The sequence below is a fragment of the Lagenorhynchus albirostris genome, chromosome 8 (assembly GCF_949774975.1).
Source record: "Lagenorhynchus albirostris chromosome 8, mLagAlb1.1, whole genome shotgun sequence".
Taxonomy (NCBI): domain Eukaryota; kingdom Metazoa; phylum Chordata; class Mammalia; order Artiodactyla; family Delphinidae; genus Lagenorhynchus; species Lagenorhynchus albirostris.
The window spans coordinates 22,068,848-22,086,428 of record NC_083102.1 but is presented as its reverse complement, the minus strand read 5'-3'; the positions used below and the strand labels follow the sequence as shown (position 1 = coordinate 22,086,428).

General features: G+C 37.2%; 1 protein-coding gene across 2 annotated transcripts in view; it reads right to left on the bottom strand.

The window, feature by feature from the left end:
- TMEM209 (transmembrane protein 209) overlaps positions 1-17,565 on the bottom strand; it is a 28,796-nt gene extending 11,231 nt beyond the window's left edge. For both annotated transcript variants that reach the window (XR_009541917.1, XM_060156675.1), the window contains exons 1-9: positions 17,485-17,565; positions 16,399-16,535; positions 16,197-16,255; positions 15,248-15,379; positions 14,545-14,786; positions 8,502-8,703; positions 4,284-4,459; positions 3,612-3,683; positions 1,151-1,247 (exon numbers count right to left, since the gene is read on the bottom strand). Coding sequence is in view for 1 of the 2 variants with exons in the window: in XM_060156675.1 (XP_060012658.1) it covers positions 1,151-1,247; positions 3,612-3,683; positions 4,284-4,459; positions 8,502-8,703; positions 14,545-14,786; positions 15,248-15,379; positions 16,197-16,255; positions 16,399-16,535; positions 17,485-17,550 (1,183 nt within the window). In the remaining variant the exon portion in view is untranslated. The remainder of the gene's footprint in view (positions 1-1,150; positions 1,248-3,611; positions 3,684-4,283; positions 4,460-8,501; positions 8,704-14,544; positions 14,787-15,247; positions 15,380-16,196; positions 16,256-16,398; positions 16,536-17,484) is intronic.
- Between the last annotated feature and the right edge of the window lie 16 nt (positions 17,566-17,581).

Below are 17,581 nucleotides of genomic sequence, written 5' to 3'. Positions count from 1 at the left end.
TAAGAAAAATGTATTTTTCTTATATTGAAAAAAGGGGACTTTAAATTAGCACTGTACACATTTTTTATGCTTTGTACAATTTTAAGTTAATATCTAATAAGAGACTTGTATCTTGAATATATAAAGAACACCTACAACTCAATAATAAAGAGACAAGTAACCCAATTTAAAAATAGGTAAAGGGGAAAAAAAACTGGGTAAAGGATCTGAAAAGATATTTTGCTTATGAAGATATATGAATGGACCAGCACATGAAAAGATGCTAAACATCATTAGCCATCAGGGAAATGCAAACTAAAAATACAATGTGATACCATTTCATATGCATTAGGATAACTGAAAAAGACACATAATAACAAGTATTGGCAAGGATGTGAGAAACTGGAGCCCTTATACACTGTAGGTGGGGATGTAAAATGGTGCAGCTGCTTTAGAAAACAGTCTGGCAATTCCTCAAAAGGTTAAACATGGATTTACCATATGGCTTAGCAATTCCACTTCTAGGTAATACCCAAGAGAAATTAAAATATATTCACACGAACATTTGTATGTATGTGTTCATGGCAGCATTATTCATAATAACCAAAAAAGTGAAAACAACCCAAATGTCAATCAAATGATGAACAGGTAAACAAAATGTGGTAGATCCAAACAATGGGATATTATTTGGCAATAAAAAGAAATGAAGTACTGATAAACACTACAACATGGATGAACCCTGAAAACATTGTTAAGTGAGAGAAGCCAGTCACAAACGACAACATATTGTATGATCCCATTTAGATGAAATATCCAAAACAGGCCTATATAATGAGACAGAAAGTAGGCTGGTAGTTGCCTAGGGCTGGAGGATGGGTGGTGGTTGGAAACGGGTCTATGGGGTTTCCTTTTGGGGTGATGAACTATTCAAACTTGACTGTGGGGATGGTTTGCACAACCCAAACCTTTGAATTGTAGACTTTAAATGGGTGAACTGCATATATCTCAATAAAACTGTTATATTTTTTAAAAAGTGATATTATAGACATTTAGTTTTTTTCTTCACCTCAAGATAACAAAAGGTGTTGTTAAATAGCCCATTACAAGAAGAAATTTTCCACTTGGCAGATTCACTGAAGGAACTCAAACGCTGGGCTCTATTTTCACATACCTCCTATTTGCAGCTCTGGACAACCCATTCGCCTCATTTGTGTGCTGACAGACTCAATCTCTTGTACAAGTGGCACTAATATTGTCTCATTGATCCACTAGGAAGAAATGAGGTAATGATTTTACACACGCAATTTTAAAGCATTTCTCAAATAATTATTTTCATGAAACTATTTTTGCTGTCTTGTACTTGAATATTAACAGAGTATAGTGAAAGAGAATGGAAGTAGCAGCTACCTGAAGTCTAGAGAGAGATAAGTAAATATGCTAACGGAGTATAACTTGACAAAGTTATATTCTTAAATCACATATGCCTATTTTTTAAAGATATAAAACTTTCAGCTACATGTTAAGTTTTTCTTAAATTCTTCTTTCTAGGATCATTATACTTAGCTAAAAGGATCATCTTCAGTTTACATTTCTAGGGTAATTATTCACACATTTACACATGTAGCATTTATACTGGTTTGTGATTAGTAGAATAGTTTTTAAAACTAAACATAACTTAGATTAACATTACATAACATAACATAGATTAGCTCTCAGCAGGCTCACTCAATCCCCTAACCATGTGGAAAACAGATTTTACTGTATTTGAAACTAGTTTGTGAATATTACAATATTCACTTTAGGACTAGGAATTTCAAATTCCACTTTGCATGGCTGATATCAAACTCATTCTGGGATGTGAAAAGACTGCCCAAGGAAATACCCCATCTAGTTTTTGTGTTATGTGTTTTGTGTTTGTTCACAGCAACTTCAACCACCATTTCTGTTTCCACACTTCTGTTTAACCATAAAGTAGAAGGATGAAAACAAGCTTCAAATCAAATACAAGTCTATACAATTCATTATAAAATTTTTGAATTAAAAAGCCTCTGAAAATGAAGTGTTTTTATAATTTATTTAGCAAGAAAATTTGATATACTGGCAAGACCTGAACTGAATTCCTGTGAAGCTATTATTAGACTTTATCCTACCTAGTGTGACAGTTTATATGCTCTGCTGCAGAAACATTAATGTGGTTGATTACTGAGTACTAACAAGACCCTGCTACTGTATTACAAAATATATGGTATATGCATATACTGCTTTTTAAAAAAAACTACAAAAAACCCTAAATTTCAGAACATTGTAGCCTAAGGAATTCAGATAAAGGACTGTGTTTGTATTTCTTCTAAGCTAATACTTCTGACCAAGACTTTATAAATATATTAACATTTTTAGATAAGCCTATGAGTGGAAATAAAAGAAAGTACAGTTCTAGGACATCATGTCACTTGTTCATTCTTCCAACATTTATTAAGTGTATCCTACTTGCCAGCCACTCCTAGCCTGCAACAAAATTATCTACTAGCTCCAGGAGAGAGATCTAGGCCTCATTCCCAGAAAACCTGATTGAGTAGTTCTAGGGCTGGCTCTAGAATTCTTATTCAAAAAAGCCAATCAGGCTTCTGGTTCAAGAAAGTAGGCTACTACTTTCAGCACTCCTTCTTGATACCCTATTTAAATTATAGTAAAAGAATAAAAAAGGGGCTTCCCTGGTGGCGCAGTGGTTGAGAATCCGCCTGCCGATGCAGGGGACAAGGGTTCGTGCCCCAGTCTGGGAAGATCCCACATGCCGCGGAGCAGCTGGGCCCGTGAGCCATGGCCGCTGAGCCTGCGCTCCACAACGGGAGAGGCCACAACAGTGAGAGGCCCGCGTACGGCAAAAAAAAAAAAAAAAAAAAAAAAGAATAAAAAAGAACAAGTGATTTCAACATATTTCTAGAAACTATACAGTGGGTGGATGAGTGTTGAAGGATCAAACAGTGGAAGAAGCGGCAGCCTCTACAGAATCTAAGTGGAGGGGCTTCCTGCAGTGAAGGAGGGGCCAATTCGCCCCCCTGGAATCCGGACAAATGGGTACTACAGAGAACAACAGAAAGAGGCAGGGTTGAAACCAGGGAACTAACTCACTCTGTATATGCAAGAGCTGGCCTTGCCAACCTCTAGGCCAAAGATTAGAAGGTTCTTCTTTAGAAAAATCGAAGAAATTGATATACTCTGAAGTAGCTTCAAGCATATGTTATGTTCTCTAACTCTGAAGTTTTCTGACATAAAGGACCTCATTTTTGCTCCCCTCACATTTCTAGACACATAACAGACTGACAGGAAAGCTCTTTGAAAAGTAAAATTGAGATGTTGGGAAAGGGAAAATCTTAGCAACTAAATACACTGTTCCTTTATCCACTCAAAATACACTGATTTGCTAAATACAGAAGGAAAAAAAAATCCCCAAGAATACGGACACTATATGGTAAACGTCATGTTTATTCTTATATATGTGCCACACATATTGTACTTTTAATAATACTTAATTCTGATATTCTAATAATTAACATCTCTAACTGATATTCTAACAACATACTTTGTACATTAAGAGGCACTAATATTGTCCAAAGAGTAATGTCAGAACTTACATTTCTGAACTTGGCTGTCCATGAATCCATATGATCAAGAAGTTGTCTATTCATAGTCACTCTTGCCCAGACCTATTAAAAATGTTTAAAATGAACAATCAAATAAAATGCCAGTTATCAATCATTCCTTCCCCCACCCTCAGAAATATTTGGAATACTTTGGAAAAAACTTCATGAATATCAATGCTGATCTAATTAATATGCAGTAGTTGCAATTCATGCACACATATATATTTAAAATTCCTTACATTGATATGTTTGAAGAACATTCTTGCTTTTAAGAACAAAATTTAAATCCTTTATTTGCTTTTAAACTGATGAAGTTACAGAATATCAAATGTTCTAATCTAAATGTATTTCAAGAGCAAGAGTCTTGTATATGCTAATAAGTACAAGTAGATACCTGAGATACCTTTTCAATATAAATGAGTGCAGAAAAATGTTTTAGGCAGGAAAGTAATGTTAACTACGTGTCATAAAGAGTAAAACGTACAATATAATTCAGTTTTGGGTACACAAACTTAAGGAGTCTTTCTACCGTTTAATGTGTGCCAGATTTATGTTTCTAGCCAGTAGAAGTGGAGGTTACAGAAAAAAAAGTTCCAGAAGAAGAAAAGACTTTCTAACAATCTGTAAATCATAAATATCAAGTCATTTTTATTTTCCATTTACCTCCTCTGCAGCTTGTTTAGAACTGAGATCAGCTTCATCTTTGTTAGCACATGGGGCCTGAGACCTACAGGCAAGCTGATACTGAAACTTCTTTAAAGTTTGTGCATAATCCCCCATAAAACGACTGTGGTTCCAGAAAGTAGGACTGGTGGAAGGCGAAGTAGAATCTGGGCTTCCTACAATGATTAATTTAAAGATTATCAGTGTGTTGTAGTAATTTTGATATCTGGAGCTGCTATATGAACTCTGGGTATCCAGGAATCTGGATGGCAATGGCAATCAAAGACAAAGCCTCGGGCTTCCCTGGTGGTGCAGTGGTTGAGAGTCCGCCTGGCGATGCAGGGGACACGGGTTTGTGCCCCGGTCCGGGAAGATCCCACATGCCGTGGAGCAGCTGGGCCCGTGAGCCATGGCCGCTGAGCCTGCGCATCCCGAGCCTGTGCTCCGCAACGGGAGAGGCCACAACAGTGAGAGGCCCGCGTACCGCCAAAAAAAAAAAAAAAAAAAAAAAAAAGACAAAGCCTCCTCTCCTCCCTGCTCCCAACGTTCTCTCTTCTTCAGAGAAATGGAAAATTAAAAAGAACATTTTCTGAGCAGTATCACTTTGAGAGCCATATGCTCTCTAAGTGGCTGAAAGTGTCTGTTTATTTTTGTTGTAAAATTAAGCTTGTTTCATTCTCTAAGACTTTCAAATGATTCAGAGAGAAACAAAAGACAAATTTCTTCAGGAAATAAATAGGCTAAGGAGTTCTTGCTTGAATTTTTGGAAGCTCTTTCTGAATGGGATAATTACAGCCTCTTATTAATAAACTAGTCTTTTGGCTAGCAGCTAAACTCACTCTTCCCTGTACTACACTGTGTTCTATTTATAGTCTGTAGTAATTCCTGCCTTGTATTAAGAGACCATCTGCTGATTACACTTCTAAATTTATAAATTTACTTTTAGGAAATGTAAATAGTCAAATTTAGGGACTTAATACTACAGAGGAATCTACCACAGTACTTATCACACTTTAAGGCCTGTTTCTTTTTCCAAATAAAATTTGAGCTCTTTGAGGGCAGGGAGTATTTTTTTTCCCGAGCATCTAGCCCAGTTCCTGAATAAAGAGCAAATTTTCAACGACAACTATATGATACTTATGAAGAGTTTATTTTTTCAGAGTTTACCTGATATCAAAAGTATCAATTAATATTTTGTACCCTCACACAAAAGTCACAAATAAAAACTAGTTTTTTTTTTATCTTAGCAGAATTTTTAAAAGGAATGACTGTAAAATAATGAAACTGTTTTTCTAGTGATGTTTACAGGCACAAAAGACGAGAAATCATGAAAGGAATATGTGGCAGTATTTCAAGTCACAGCATCAAAACCTTGAAGGTTAGCCAGTCTTGTGCTAGTAGCACTGGTGAAAGTAGTTTCATGCTGACATGAAAATAAATAATTACATATAATAAATACCACACTTGGGGTAAAAAAATTTCAAGTAGGACTTCTGGTAACACTGACTTAGAGGAATGAATTAATGTCAAGAAAAGAAGTTTTAAACAAGCACAAATGATTTAATAAATAGGGAATAAAAAAGGAAGGTAAGAGACATGGTCATGATAGAGCACAAAGTTTATCCTATTTTGATTAATTATTTTGACTATTAACTTTGAAAATGATAATCAAGCTTTCTGAGAGAAAACTTGAACTAAAATTTCAATAAAGTGTGGCTTTAGATGACAAAAGAAGTTTTATACAGATGACAGAAATATGTTTTTATATCTGTTGTACATTAGCCAAAGTACAAGGAAAATATATATAGCAAGTGACACAATAGGGCTTCTCTGTAATGACCACCACCACCAAAATAGCACAAAACCTGTAGCTGGAGAACCACAAAGACCAAAGAATCAAAGCACAAAGAGATTTGGAAGTCTGGCAACATAACAAATCAGGTAACCTGAAACATCTCCAGATATATATATGCTTATCAAATAAAATATATAATTTAAATGAATAATGGAGCTTGCATTAATGTAAGAGGAAGAGTCACTGGCTAAAAATGAAGAGGGAATTGAAAGTCACGGTGGCCAGTGGCCTGCATGTGAGCTGATGCCGTGGCTGCTCTGGAGCATTTTGTAGGCTTTGGGAAACCTATCAGCTTTGATTTCAGTGCCTGGGAACTGGAAATGTGGATACAGGTCCAGGAGAGGTAGACAGCTGGACTGAGACCTTCTTCCTGTCTCTATTCCCTGCACCCTGCATAGAGCCAGGAACCTCAAAGGGCCACATTCTCAGTGGATAAGGAAAAAACATCTGTCTACTGACACCAGGAAATAATAAGGAAGCTTGTCTCTCTTAGGCTGTTTAAAAAGAAACCCCCAGAGATTTAAAAATTACAGATCTATCTTCACATGGGTTTATAGTGCCCGTTTACACTCCCTGTGAGGTCCAGGAACCTCCAAGCCCCAAAATTACTTAAGTTAGTTCAAGGTCAATGATGTTCCTTAGGCACCCGGTAGAGGCAAATATAAAACTGCTAGCAGGAAACAAGGCTTCCATCCAGCCTGCCTAGGACAGAAAAAGCACAGATAAAATTCTTCTGAAGATGAGCTTACCAAAAACAAACAAAAATTACATAAATCACAGGGAAACATGTCTCCAAGCAAATGAGTCAACAAGAAAAAAATGTTAGCATGTAATCTCCAAGAACTTTAGATAACTGAACTACTTGACAGAGACTTTTAAAAAGCACGTTTAAAGTGATTGAGATAGGAAAAAGAATTGAAAATATAAGAACAAAACAAGATACTCTAAATCAGGCATATCTGAAAGAGAACCAAATGAAACTGAAAACTGAAAAAAGAAAAGAAGACAAAGAGCTCAATGAGTTAGTTAAACAGCAGTTCAGACACCACTGAAGAAAGAACTATCAGTCCAAACTGGCTAAAACAAACAAACTGTGGGGGGGCTTCCTGGTGGCGCAGTGGTTGGGAGTCCGCCTGCCACTGCAGGGGACACGGGTTCGTGCCCCGGTCCAGGAGGATCCCACGTGCCGTGGAGCGGCTGGGCCTGTGAGCCATGGCTGCTGGGCCTGTGCGTCCGGAGCCTGTGCTCCGCAACGGGAGAGGCCACAACAGTGAGAGGCCCATGTACCGAAAAAAATAAAAAAAATATTAAAAAATTAATAGGGTACAGATCAAAATCTCTAGCCAGAGTACAATTAACTTAGGAAAAAACAGATAACAAAGCCTTTCATTTCACACACTTGGAAATTAAAAGCAACACCAATCACCAATAATACTTCCAAACAATATTTCTAAATAACTCCTATATGTCAACGAAGAAATAAAAATGCAAGTCAGAAAATACCTGGATATGACAAAAATATGTAGAGGGTACATAGGGTTCTTTGTATTCCACTCTATAATTTTCGGTATCCTTGAAATATTTCAAAATTTAAAAAGAAAAAAAAGCATGTATCAACAAATAACAAGATAATATTGATTTGTTTCTTTGACATTTGTGGCACTTTCAGGCAAAATTAAATTAAAAATCAATAGAGAGATTTCAAGTGACACAAAGAGCCATGGTCCAATAATTGGCTTCCTCACTGTGGCCATGCTTTAGCACCTAATGTGCTTTCTGTGAAAGTTCCTGAGGGGGAAAAATCATTACTCGGCTCAATAGCCTAACTTGGTTTCAATAATAGACTTTGTAATAATCAAATCCACCCCAAATAGATTAAGATTTGCTAACACTGCTTCCCAAGGCAAACTAGAGACAAGTTAAAAAATGTTCCAAAAACAACAGCACTTCTGGAGTAAATCCATGCTCTCTCCAGCCTCCCTGCCACACCAACCTTCCCAAGGACTACCTGAAAGGAGACAACTATCACTTCACGAAGCTCTGCTGCGGACCGCATCAAAAACAGTTTTATGACCTCAACTTTTAAACAAATTATAACTTACACGAAAAAGCTTTCAATAGTAATGTAGACAAAAGGTTCAAGATTTCCGTTAACTCAGCTATATTTTACATCTTAAATTTTGGTGAACTTAATTCTTCTAACTGAACAAAATACAAAACCAAAATGTATTTCTCTCCTAAGCTACACAAGGTGTATTACTAAAGGACTTAAACATTTATGTATGGGATCAAAGTAAAGGTTGAAGATAACGTAAAATGACACAAAAATACGTACAATAGATCTAAATAAAATATATATGTACCCAGCTTAACTCTATGCTGTTTCTCTTCTTCACTTCTAAGAAAAGTATCCAAGGTTCGTAGGTCTGTCATGTAGTCTTCTTTGTCAGTAGGGGAGTTGTAGACGGTGGGTGAAGAACGGTAGCGAGATCTCAATCCACTGTTCTCCACTGGTCCAACAGTGGTAGGGTATGGAGAAGATGGAGAGGGACTATAGCTGGCCAACTATACAAAATAAAAGAACTTTATTTTATTTTTCTTTAACTGAAATTTCTTTGTTTTGGTTTTTGACTTTCAAAGAGCACACACCAATTAGAATGGCCAAAATCCAGAGCACTGACAACACCAAATGCTGGCAAGGATGTAGAGTAACAGGAACTTGGATTCATTGCTGGTGAGAATGCAAAAGTCACTTTGGAAGACAGTTTGGCAGTTTCTTACAAAACTAAACGTACTATTACCATAACAAACATCCTCCTCCTTGGCATTTAGCCCCCAAAGCTGAAAATTTATGTCCATACAAAGACCTGCACACAGACGTTTATAAGAAACTTTATTCATAACTGTCAAAACTTGGAAGCAACCAAGATGTCCTTCAGTAGGTCAGTGGATAAACTGTGGTACATCCAGATGATGGAATGTTATTCAGCACTAAAGGAAATGAGCTAGCAAGCCATGAAAAGACGTGGAGGAAACTTAAATGCATATTACTAAGTGAAAGAAGCCAATCTGAAAAGGCTACATATTGTATGATTGTGGAAAAGGTTGGGGTAGGGGGAGGATGTATAAGCAGAGCACAAAGGATTTTTAGGGCAATGAAATTACTCTGTATGAAATCATAATGGTGGATACATGTCATATGTTTGTCCAGACACATTGACCGTACACCACCAAGAGTGAATGCTAATGTAAACTATGGACTCTGGGTGATAATGATGTGTCAGCGCAGGCTCTTCTATTCATACAACTCTGCAGCAAGATGTTGATAGCGGGGGAAGCTGTGCCTGTGCCGGGGGCAGGGGTACACAGAAAATCTCTTTTCTATTCCTCTTAATTCTGCTGTGAACGTGAAACTGTTCTAAAAATAGTCTATTTTCCAAAAAAGTAATATATGTATATTTTATTTTTTATTTTTTTGCGGTATGCGGGCCTCTCACTGCCGTGGTCTCTCCCATTGCGGAGCACAGGCTCCGGACGCGCAGGCCCAGTGGCCGTGGCTCACGGGCCCAGCCGCTCTGCGGCATGTGGGATCTTCCCGGACCAGGGCACGAACCCGTGTCCCCTGCATCAGCAGGCGGACTCTCAACCACTGCGCCACCAGGGAAGCCCTATATGTATATTTTAAAAAATGAAAAGCATGAAGAAAATAAGCCATACTTGTAACTCTACCACCTAGAGATACTATAATCCTTTTTCACATTTCATGTATTTTCAACTCTTTAAATGTACATATATGTTAATATATTTTTGTTTTTATATAATTGAGATAATACCCTTTAGCATTATATTGTTTTTTTAAAGTTAACAAGAATTTTTCTATAAAAATCCTTTGTAAATATTCTTACTAGCTATATAATACTTCGTAATACAAATCTATCATAATTTATTTTTACATTCTTATATTCTAGACATTTGGATTGTCTAAAATTTTTGGTTACTGTGAATAATGTTATGATCAGCATCTTTGTGCATAAATCTTAGCTTAATTTCTGATGACTTCCTTTAGGAGATCCCTAGAACTGAAATGACTTGACCAAAGCATATGAACATTTTTAATACACATTTCCATTCTATTAAATGAAAATGTTGTACTAAGTTATACTCCTATCAGAAGAGAATAGATAGGAATACCTATTTTGGTATGTGTCCATCAGCATTACTATTTAAAAATATTTATGATATATAAAATTCTAAAAAATGTATATTTAATTTGCATTTTCCTTATACTTATTAAGTTAAACACCTTAAAAATACAATTACTTGTCAGTAGTATTACCTATTATATTAACTACTTACTCCAGTACGTTGACAATTTTTTTTCTACTGGGGTTTCATGATCAATTTATATTAGTTTGTAATAAATTAAGGATTAACAAATTTTATAATATTTAATGCTGTTTACAAATAAAAATGTTAATCCTCTTGCACATTGATTTTTCTTTTATTTCAATTAACATGTTAAATCCTTATATATAGTGACTGTATTTGGGTTACTGTTTCATTAACTGGTTTTATCTTGCTCAAGGGGCACAATATTTTATGATTCATTTACATTACCTTATTTCACCCTCTCAGTAAGTGGTAAATATTATTACTGTATTAATTTTAGGTATAAGAGGTTAGGTAACTTCTCAAGATCATACCAGGACACCATTCCAGGTTTCTGACTCTATTCTGTTCGAAGGCAGTGATTTCCACCATTCTGTCTTCCAGGTCACTTATCCATTCTTCTGTCTCAGTTATTCTATTATTCCTTCTAGTGTATTTTTCATTTCAGTTATTGTATTGTTCATCTGTTTGTTCTTTAGTTCTTCTAGGTCTTTGTGAAACATTTCTTGCATCTTCTCAATCTTTGCCTCCATTCTTTTTCCGAGATCCTGGATCATCTTCACTATCATTATTCTGAATTCTTTTTCTGGAGGGTTGCCTGTTTCCACTTCATTTAGTTGTTTTTCTGGGGTTTTATCTGGGACATAATCCTCTGCTTTTTCATTTTGTCTAACTTTCTGTGATTGTGGTTTTCGTTCTGCAGGCTGAAAGACTGTAGCTCTTGCTTCTGCTGTCTGCCCTCTGGTGGATGAGGCTATCTAAGAGGGACTGGGTCTTTCTCTGGTGGGCAGGGCCATGCTCAATAAAACTTGTCTGCTGATGGGTGGGGCTGTGTTCCCTCCCTGTTAGTTGTTTGGCCCAAGGTGACCCAGCACTGGAGCCTACAGGATATATGGTGGGGCGGCCCCCAGGAGGGCTCACGCCAATGAGTACTTCCCAGAACTGCCGCTGCCAGTGCCCCTGTCCCCACTGTAAGCCTCAGCCACCCCCCACCTCTGCAGGAGACCCTCCAACACTAGTGGGTAGGTTGGTTCAGTCTCCTATGGGGTCACTGCTCCTTCCCCTGGGTCCTGGTGCACACAAGACTTTGTGTGTGCCTTCCAAGAGTGGAGTCTCTGTTTCCCCCAGTCCTGTGGAAGTCCTGCAACCAAATCCTGCTGGCCTTCAAAGTCAGATTCTCTGGGGATTCCTACTCATGTTGCCAGACCCCCTAACATGGGGCTCAGAACTTTCACTCCAGTAGGAGAAGTTCTGTGGTATAATTGTTCTCCAGTTTCTGGGTTGCTCACCTGGTGGGTATGGGATTTGATTTTATTGTGATTGCGCCCCTCCTACTGTCTCAATGTGGCTTCTCCTTTGTCTTTGATTGTGGGGTATCTTTTTTGGTGAGTTCCAGCATCTTCCTTTCGATGGTTATTCAGCAGTTAGTTGTGATTTCAGTGCTCTCACAAGAAGAGATGAGCACATGTCCTTCTACTCTGCCATCTTGAACCAATCTCCTCCAGTTTTCTAACTCTGGAGCTTACACTTCTAACATGTTTTATTGGATCAGAATGATCTGTTCATACAATAGCAAAATGTTGAAAACTGTTGAAGATGGGTAATAGATACGCAGGAGTTCACTATACTTGTCCCTTCATTATTGTGTGTGTTTGAAAATTTCCATAATCAAAAGTTTAAAAAGTAATTGTTTCTTGAAAATTTAAAAGAACTCAGTGGTAAAACTTCTGGGCCCTAATGTGTTCTGTGGATGTATTTGATTAATAGTTTTAAAATTTTCTTCCTTATTTAGGTTTTCTACTACTTTGTCAATTTTACCATTTTATTTTTTTTTAACATCTTTATTGGAGTATAACAGCTTTACTATGGTGTGTTAGTTTCTGCTTTATAACAAAGTGAATCAGCTATACATATACATATGTCCCCATATCTCTTCCCTCTTGCATCTCCCTCCCTCCCTCCCTATCCCACCCCTCTAGGTGGTCACAAGCATCAAACTGATCTCCCTGTGTTATGCAGCTGCTTCCCACTAGCTATCTATTTTATGTTTGGTAGTGTATATACGTCCATGCCACTCTCTTCGTCCCAGCTTACCTTTCCCCCTCCCTGTATCCTCAAGTCCATTCTCTAGTAGGTCTGCATCTTTATTCCCATCTTGCCCCCAGGTTCTTCTGACCAATTTTTCTTTTTCTTTTTCTTTTTTTTTTTAGATTCCATATATATGTGTTAGCATATGGTATTTGTTTTTCTCTTTCTGACTTACTTCACTCTGTATGACAGTCTCTAGGTCCATCCACCTCATTACAAATAACTCAGTTTTGTCCCTTTTTATGCCTCAGTAATATTCCATTGTATATATGTGCCACACCTTCTTTATCCATTCATCTGTTGATGGACACTTAGGTTGCTTCCATGTCCTGGCTACTGTAAATAGAGCTGCAATGAACATTTTGGTACATGACTCTTTTTGAATTATGGTTTTCTCAGGGTATTTGCCCAGTAGTGGGAATGCTGGGTCGTATGGTAGTTCTGTTTTTATTTTTTTAAGGAACCTCCATACTGTTCTCCATAGTGGCTGTATCAATTTTAGCATTTTTTTCTCCAGAAAAATAATTATTAATTTCATTAATTTTTCCAAAGTATTACTTTGATTCAACAGACACATATAGCATCTATATTCCATACACTGTGCTAAGGAAACAAAGATGAGTAAAAACATAATCTTGTGCTCAAGGTTATAATATAGTAGAAAACAAGATAATTAAGCAATGTTATGAGCTTTATGTACAGAGCTAATTAGTAGATACTAATAATAATTTTTAAGAAATAAAAATAACTTAAATATTCAAGAGTAAACTAGGGTATATCCACTAGATGAGTATTAAGTAGGCATTAAACAGAAATTACGTTTGGGTGGTAGGATGATGAGTGATTTTTTTCTACTAATTTCCTAACTTTCCGTAATGATCATATGGTACTTTTCCCATGAAAACAAAGTAAAACTATTTTAAAAAGTCATATTTACCTATGGGTTATAAATTACCCTCATAATATTTAACTTATACAAAATTTTCTAAATTCCATTACTTGCCAAAATTATTATTAGGTAACCAGTAGTATGGAATTTCATTACAAAGAATATTATGTAAAAGGGTAAGGGCAGACAGTGTGTTGATTTCATTTCCAGATATTTCTCATTTAACTATAGAGATATTAGTCTAACTAGTGTCAGCATCTGAATATGTTACCATCCCAGGAATTCCCTGGCGGTCCAGTGGTTAGGCCTCCGTGCTTCCACTGCAGGGAACACGGGTTCAATCCCTGGTCAGGGAAGTAAGATCCTGCAAGCCACGTGGTGTGGCCAAAAAAAAGTACTTGAAAATGTGACCATCCCTCTTTTAACGTCTATTTTATAGCCTTATGCATCAGGCAGGAGTCACATTTCAAATTTGTCAATTTTGTTTCTATCAAGCCTAAAAATTAAAACTAAAGTCCACTTTACTGTGGGAGATGGTATGAAGGTTTCTAATCATCCTATGGAGAGTATTCATACTCAAGAGTCAAGTTACATGACAATCCCAGTTTCTAGCTTAGAAGATACTCCAGTATGATGAAAAGCATTAATATTCTATAAGAATATATAAAAGTTTCACATAAAGAAGCAAAGAAAGAGGGAAAACATGAGTAAAGGAAACTAGAGTAGAAAATCATCATAATTTCAACTTGTTTTAAAGACTGCAGAAAAATCCTAGATGGTGAACCTCAGTTCGTTATCTTTTCAAAAGCTAAATCTTTTCTTTTGTTTTAAGATGTGATATAAAGAAAGTCTAACTGCTGTCAGGAAATCTGGCTTCTATTCTTAGCTCTTAAATGGGCAATTTGGGCAAGTCAATTATCCACTGGTCCTGGGTTTCTTCATTGATAAAAGAAGGAGTTTCGACTCACTAGATGATTTTCAATTCAAACCTCCCAATTCTAAAATGGTAATGTGATTGGCCAAGAGAAAAGAGTCATTACCTTGTTATAACCACTGATGGGTGAGTAGGTCACTCCAGGGCTATAAGAACCACTGCCACCTGATGACAGACCTTGTAGCTGAGGGCTGTATCCAGTTATACAGCTGGTGGTGAACTTGGGGCTGGTACTGGGTGAGCGAGATGGGCTATAACTTAATACACTCTGACCCTGAATTGAAGGAGAAGGTGGAGAGGGAGGGATTTGGGGTGCTGCCAGATCACGTGGAGGAGTAGTCTGTACAACTAGAAGGAACAAACAAATAATTGTAAGTATAAATAAAATTTCTATGAAAACAGATTTAATGAACTGAATCTTTTCCTTCAGGAAAAGGGCAAGTAATAGAGTGACCTGGTTGTTAAATTACATAAAGTATTACTACCAAAGGACACAAATGGTTGTTTACCATTTCCATAGAGTTCAAAATAAGAAATTGGCTTTAATGTAGCAAAAGTTAGTAATTTAAGTTTAACAGTAATTAAACAATGGAACAAAATTCCATGAGACTGTGAATGTTACTCAATTTATATAAATAGGAAAGATAATCATTGATCTTAAGACCATTTATTGTAGAACTGTTAAATACAGTTGAACCAGATGGCCTTAGGAGTCCCTTCTAGCTGAGTCTATGAGAAGAGAAAATTAAATTGAGAAAGATTTATTGCCAACCTTTCACCCACCTTTGCAAAAGATATGAAACACTTACCAGCTGTTTTCAACCCTAAAAGTGTTTGCTGTCCAGGGCTAACAACCAGACTTGTTGGTGCCACAGTGTACTTGAAATATCTCCAAAAATCAAATAAAGCGTTTAGGCTGAAGAGAAATCCAAGGGCAAGCTCTGGAAGAGAACAATTTATTTATTTTTTAAAAGGGGGGTGGAACATTTAAAGGGGGGAAACAAAACCATGCATACTTTAGCAGATTAACAACAAAATTGAAAACTATCTTCTTATTCCTAAGAGTTACCACTTCACTTAATGAATGTCTATTATGTGTAGGGCATTTACCAGTGAGTTTCAAAATATTATCACTAATCTTTACAAGCTTTTACAGTAAACATTTTCATCTTTGTTTTAAAGATCAACCACCAGTTGTAAAGAAGTCAAGTGACTTTTGCAGTAGCTCACAGCTAGTTATTGAAGCCATGATTCTAACTCAGGTATGCAGATTCCAAAAATCTTGCTCTTCCACTTGCCACACCACTTCCCTATCACAGACTTTAGCTTAATGTATGTATTAGACTTTGGAATTTACTTCAATGGCCATAAGGACCCTTTATACCCAAGGACTACTGAAGAGCAGACAGAGAGGAAGGATGAGGAAACTGAGGAAGTCATCAATGGAGTAGAAATCGGGTTGATCTTGAAAGGTGAAAAAGTAGAGAAGTAGGGAAGGCAATTGAGGGAGACAAATACAAACACAAATCTTACCAGCTCCAAACTTTATTTTTCCTGATTATCTGGAATCGTATTATTAATTTGATTGTCTCTTCTACTAGAATATTCCTTGTTCCCTTCCTGGTGTATTCCCAGTTTTGGGAACACAGCAGGCACTCAAATATTTGTCGAATAAAGGAATGAATACTAAGCTGAATTAAACTGGAACACAGTTTTTCACTGGGAGTAACTACATTGCAGTGAAAATTAATTACTTACCTATATACCAGAGGGGCCAGTATCTCACATTATAATATAAACTACACATTCTTCCAGTCCTGAAAAAATTAAAAAGGCTTTTTAATAGTAACAAAACAAAACCAAACCACACCAAAAATTAAAACAAACACAAAACCTGTGGAACCAACCATTGGCCTCTTAAATTTTCACTTTTCCCTCCCTTTTTGGCTAATTAACTTACATTTCAGTATATATCATTCCAGCCATAGATACATTTAGGAGTCCCCAGGCTAAAACCACTTTCCTAGCTTCTGTTTCTTTTCTCATCTTGATGGTTCTGTCAATAAGGGAAGCACTAGGGTTTGGCTCCCCTTGCATCTGTTCAAAATCAAAAAGCAGAATTAATTAAAAGAAACTACTTCTCCATTTAAGAAATCAAACTTGTTATAAGGTAACTAAAAATTGCATCTACTTTTCCTCATCTTCAAATGTCTTTCCTAACTTTTTCTAATTTTAATATTAGTATATGAAAAGGGAACCCTAAATTACAGCTTCATTGGCACCACACTGTAATCAACAGAGAACTGGCTGTTTCCTTCAGAGAATAATTTAACACTTCCAATAAAGAAAAATATCTTATTTTGTAATTTAAGGGTTAGTGGTTATGCTTGCAATTACGCCCTGTTGTGTTTTTGGAATATGTCACAAAGACTAGGCCAAGGGCTATAAGAAATTCAAAATACCAAGTTTTGGGATAAAGTATTCCAAATAAGATATGTCATTACTCTCCTCCCACATGCTCGTGCATAAGTCAGTAACTGCCTATGATCTTTATTTAACAACTCTGCACACGACCGACACACGCCAGAGATCTCTGATTCGTGTTGCTGATAAAATATAGGGATTTAAGTTTGAGAAGGGCGAATACTCATGGTGTGAAGGGGATACGGGTGAGTTGGGGAGAGTGCGCAGTTTTGGTCCACATTAGGATTTATTATTTCCTCTGTCTGTTTTCCTAGGCCTCATCTCTTGCAGACAAGTGTTAAGACTTGTTCCAGATACATGGAGTCGTCTCCCACAGAGTAAGAGCAGTACCCTTCCCGCCACCCTGCCCCCGAGTCAACACTACCCAATGCGGAGAGCTTCCCTCCCTGGCTCTCGCAGCACAAACTTTACGGCTTCTTTCCTCCCTTCCACCACGGGTAGTGGAAGGTCTGGCCACACTCCCCTTTAGCTGAACCCTCGGCAGGTCCACACGCACGTTAACTCCCACGGCCCGCGTGGACTCAAGAGTCCAAACACCACAAAGATAATCCCGAAAACGCACCGCGTTCTTCGCCCGGAAACGGCTGGCTCGCGCCACTCTCCACTGCACATGCGCGAAGCCAAGCATTAAGGAGAAAGCGACCGGCTTGTGGAGCTAC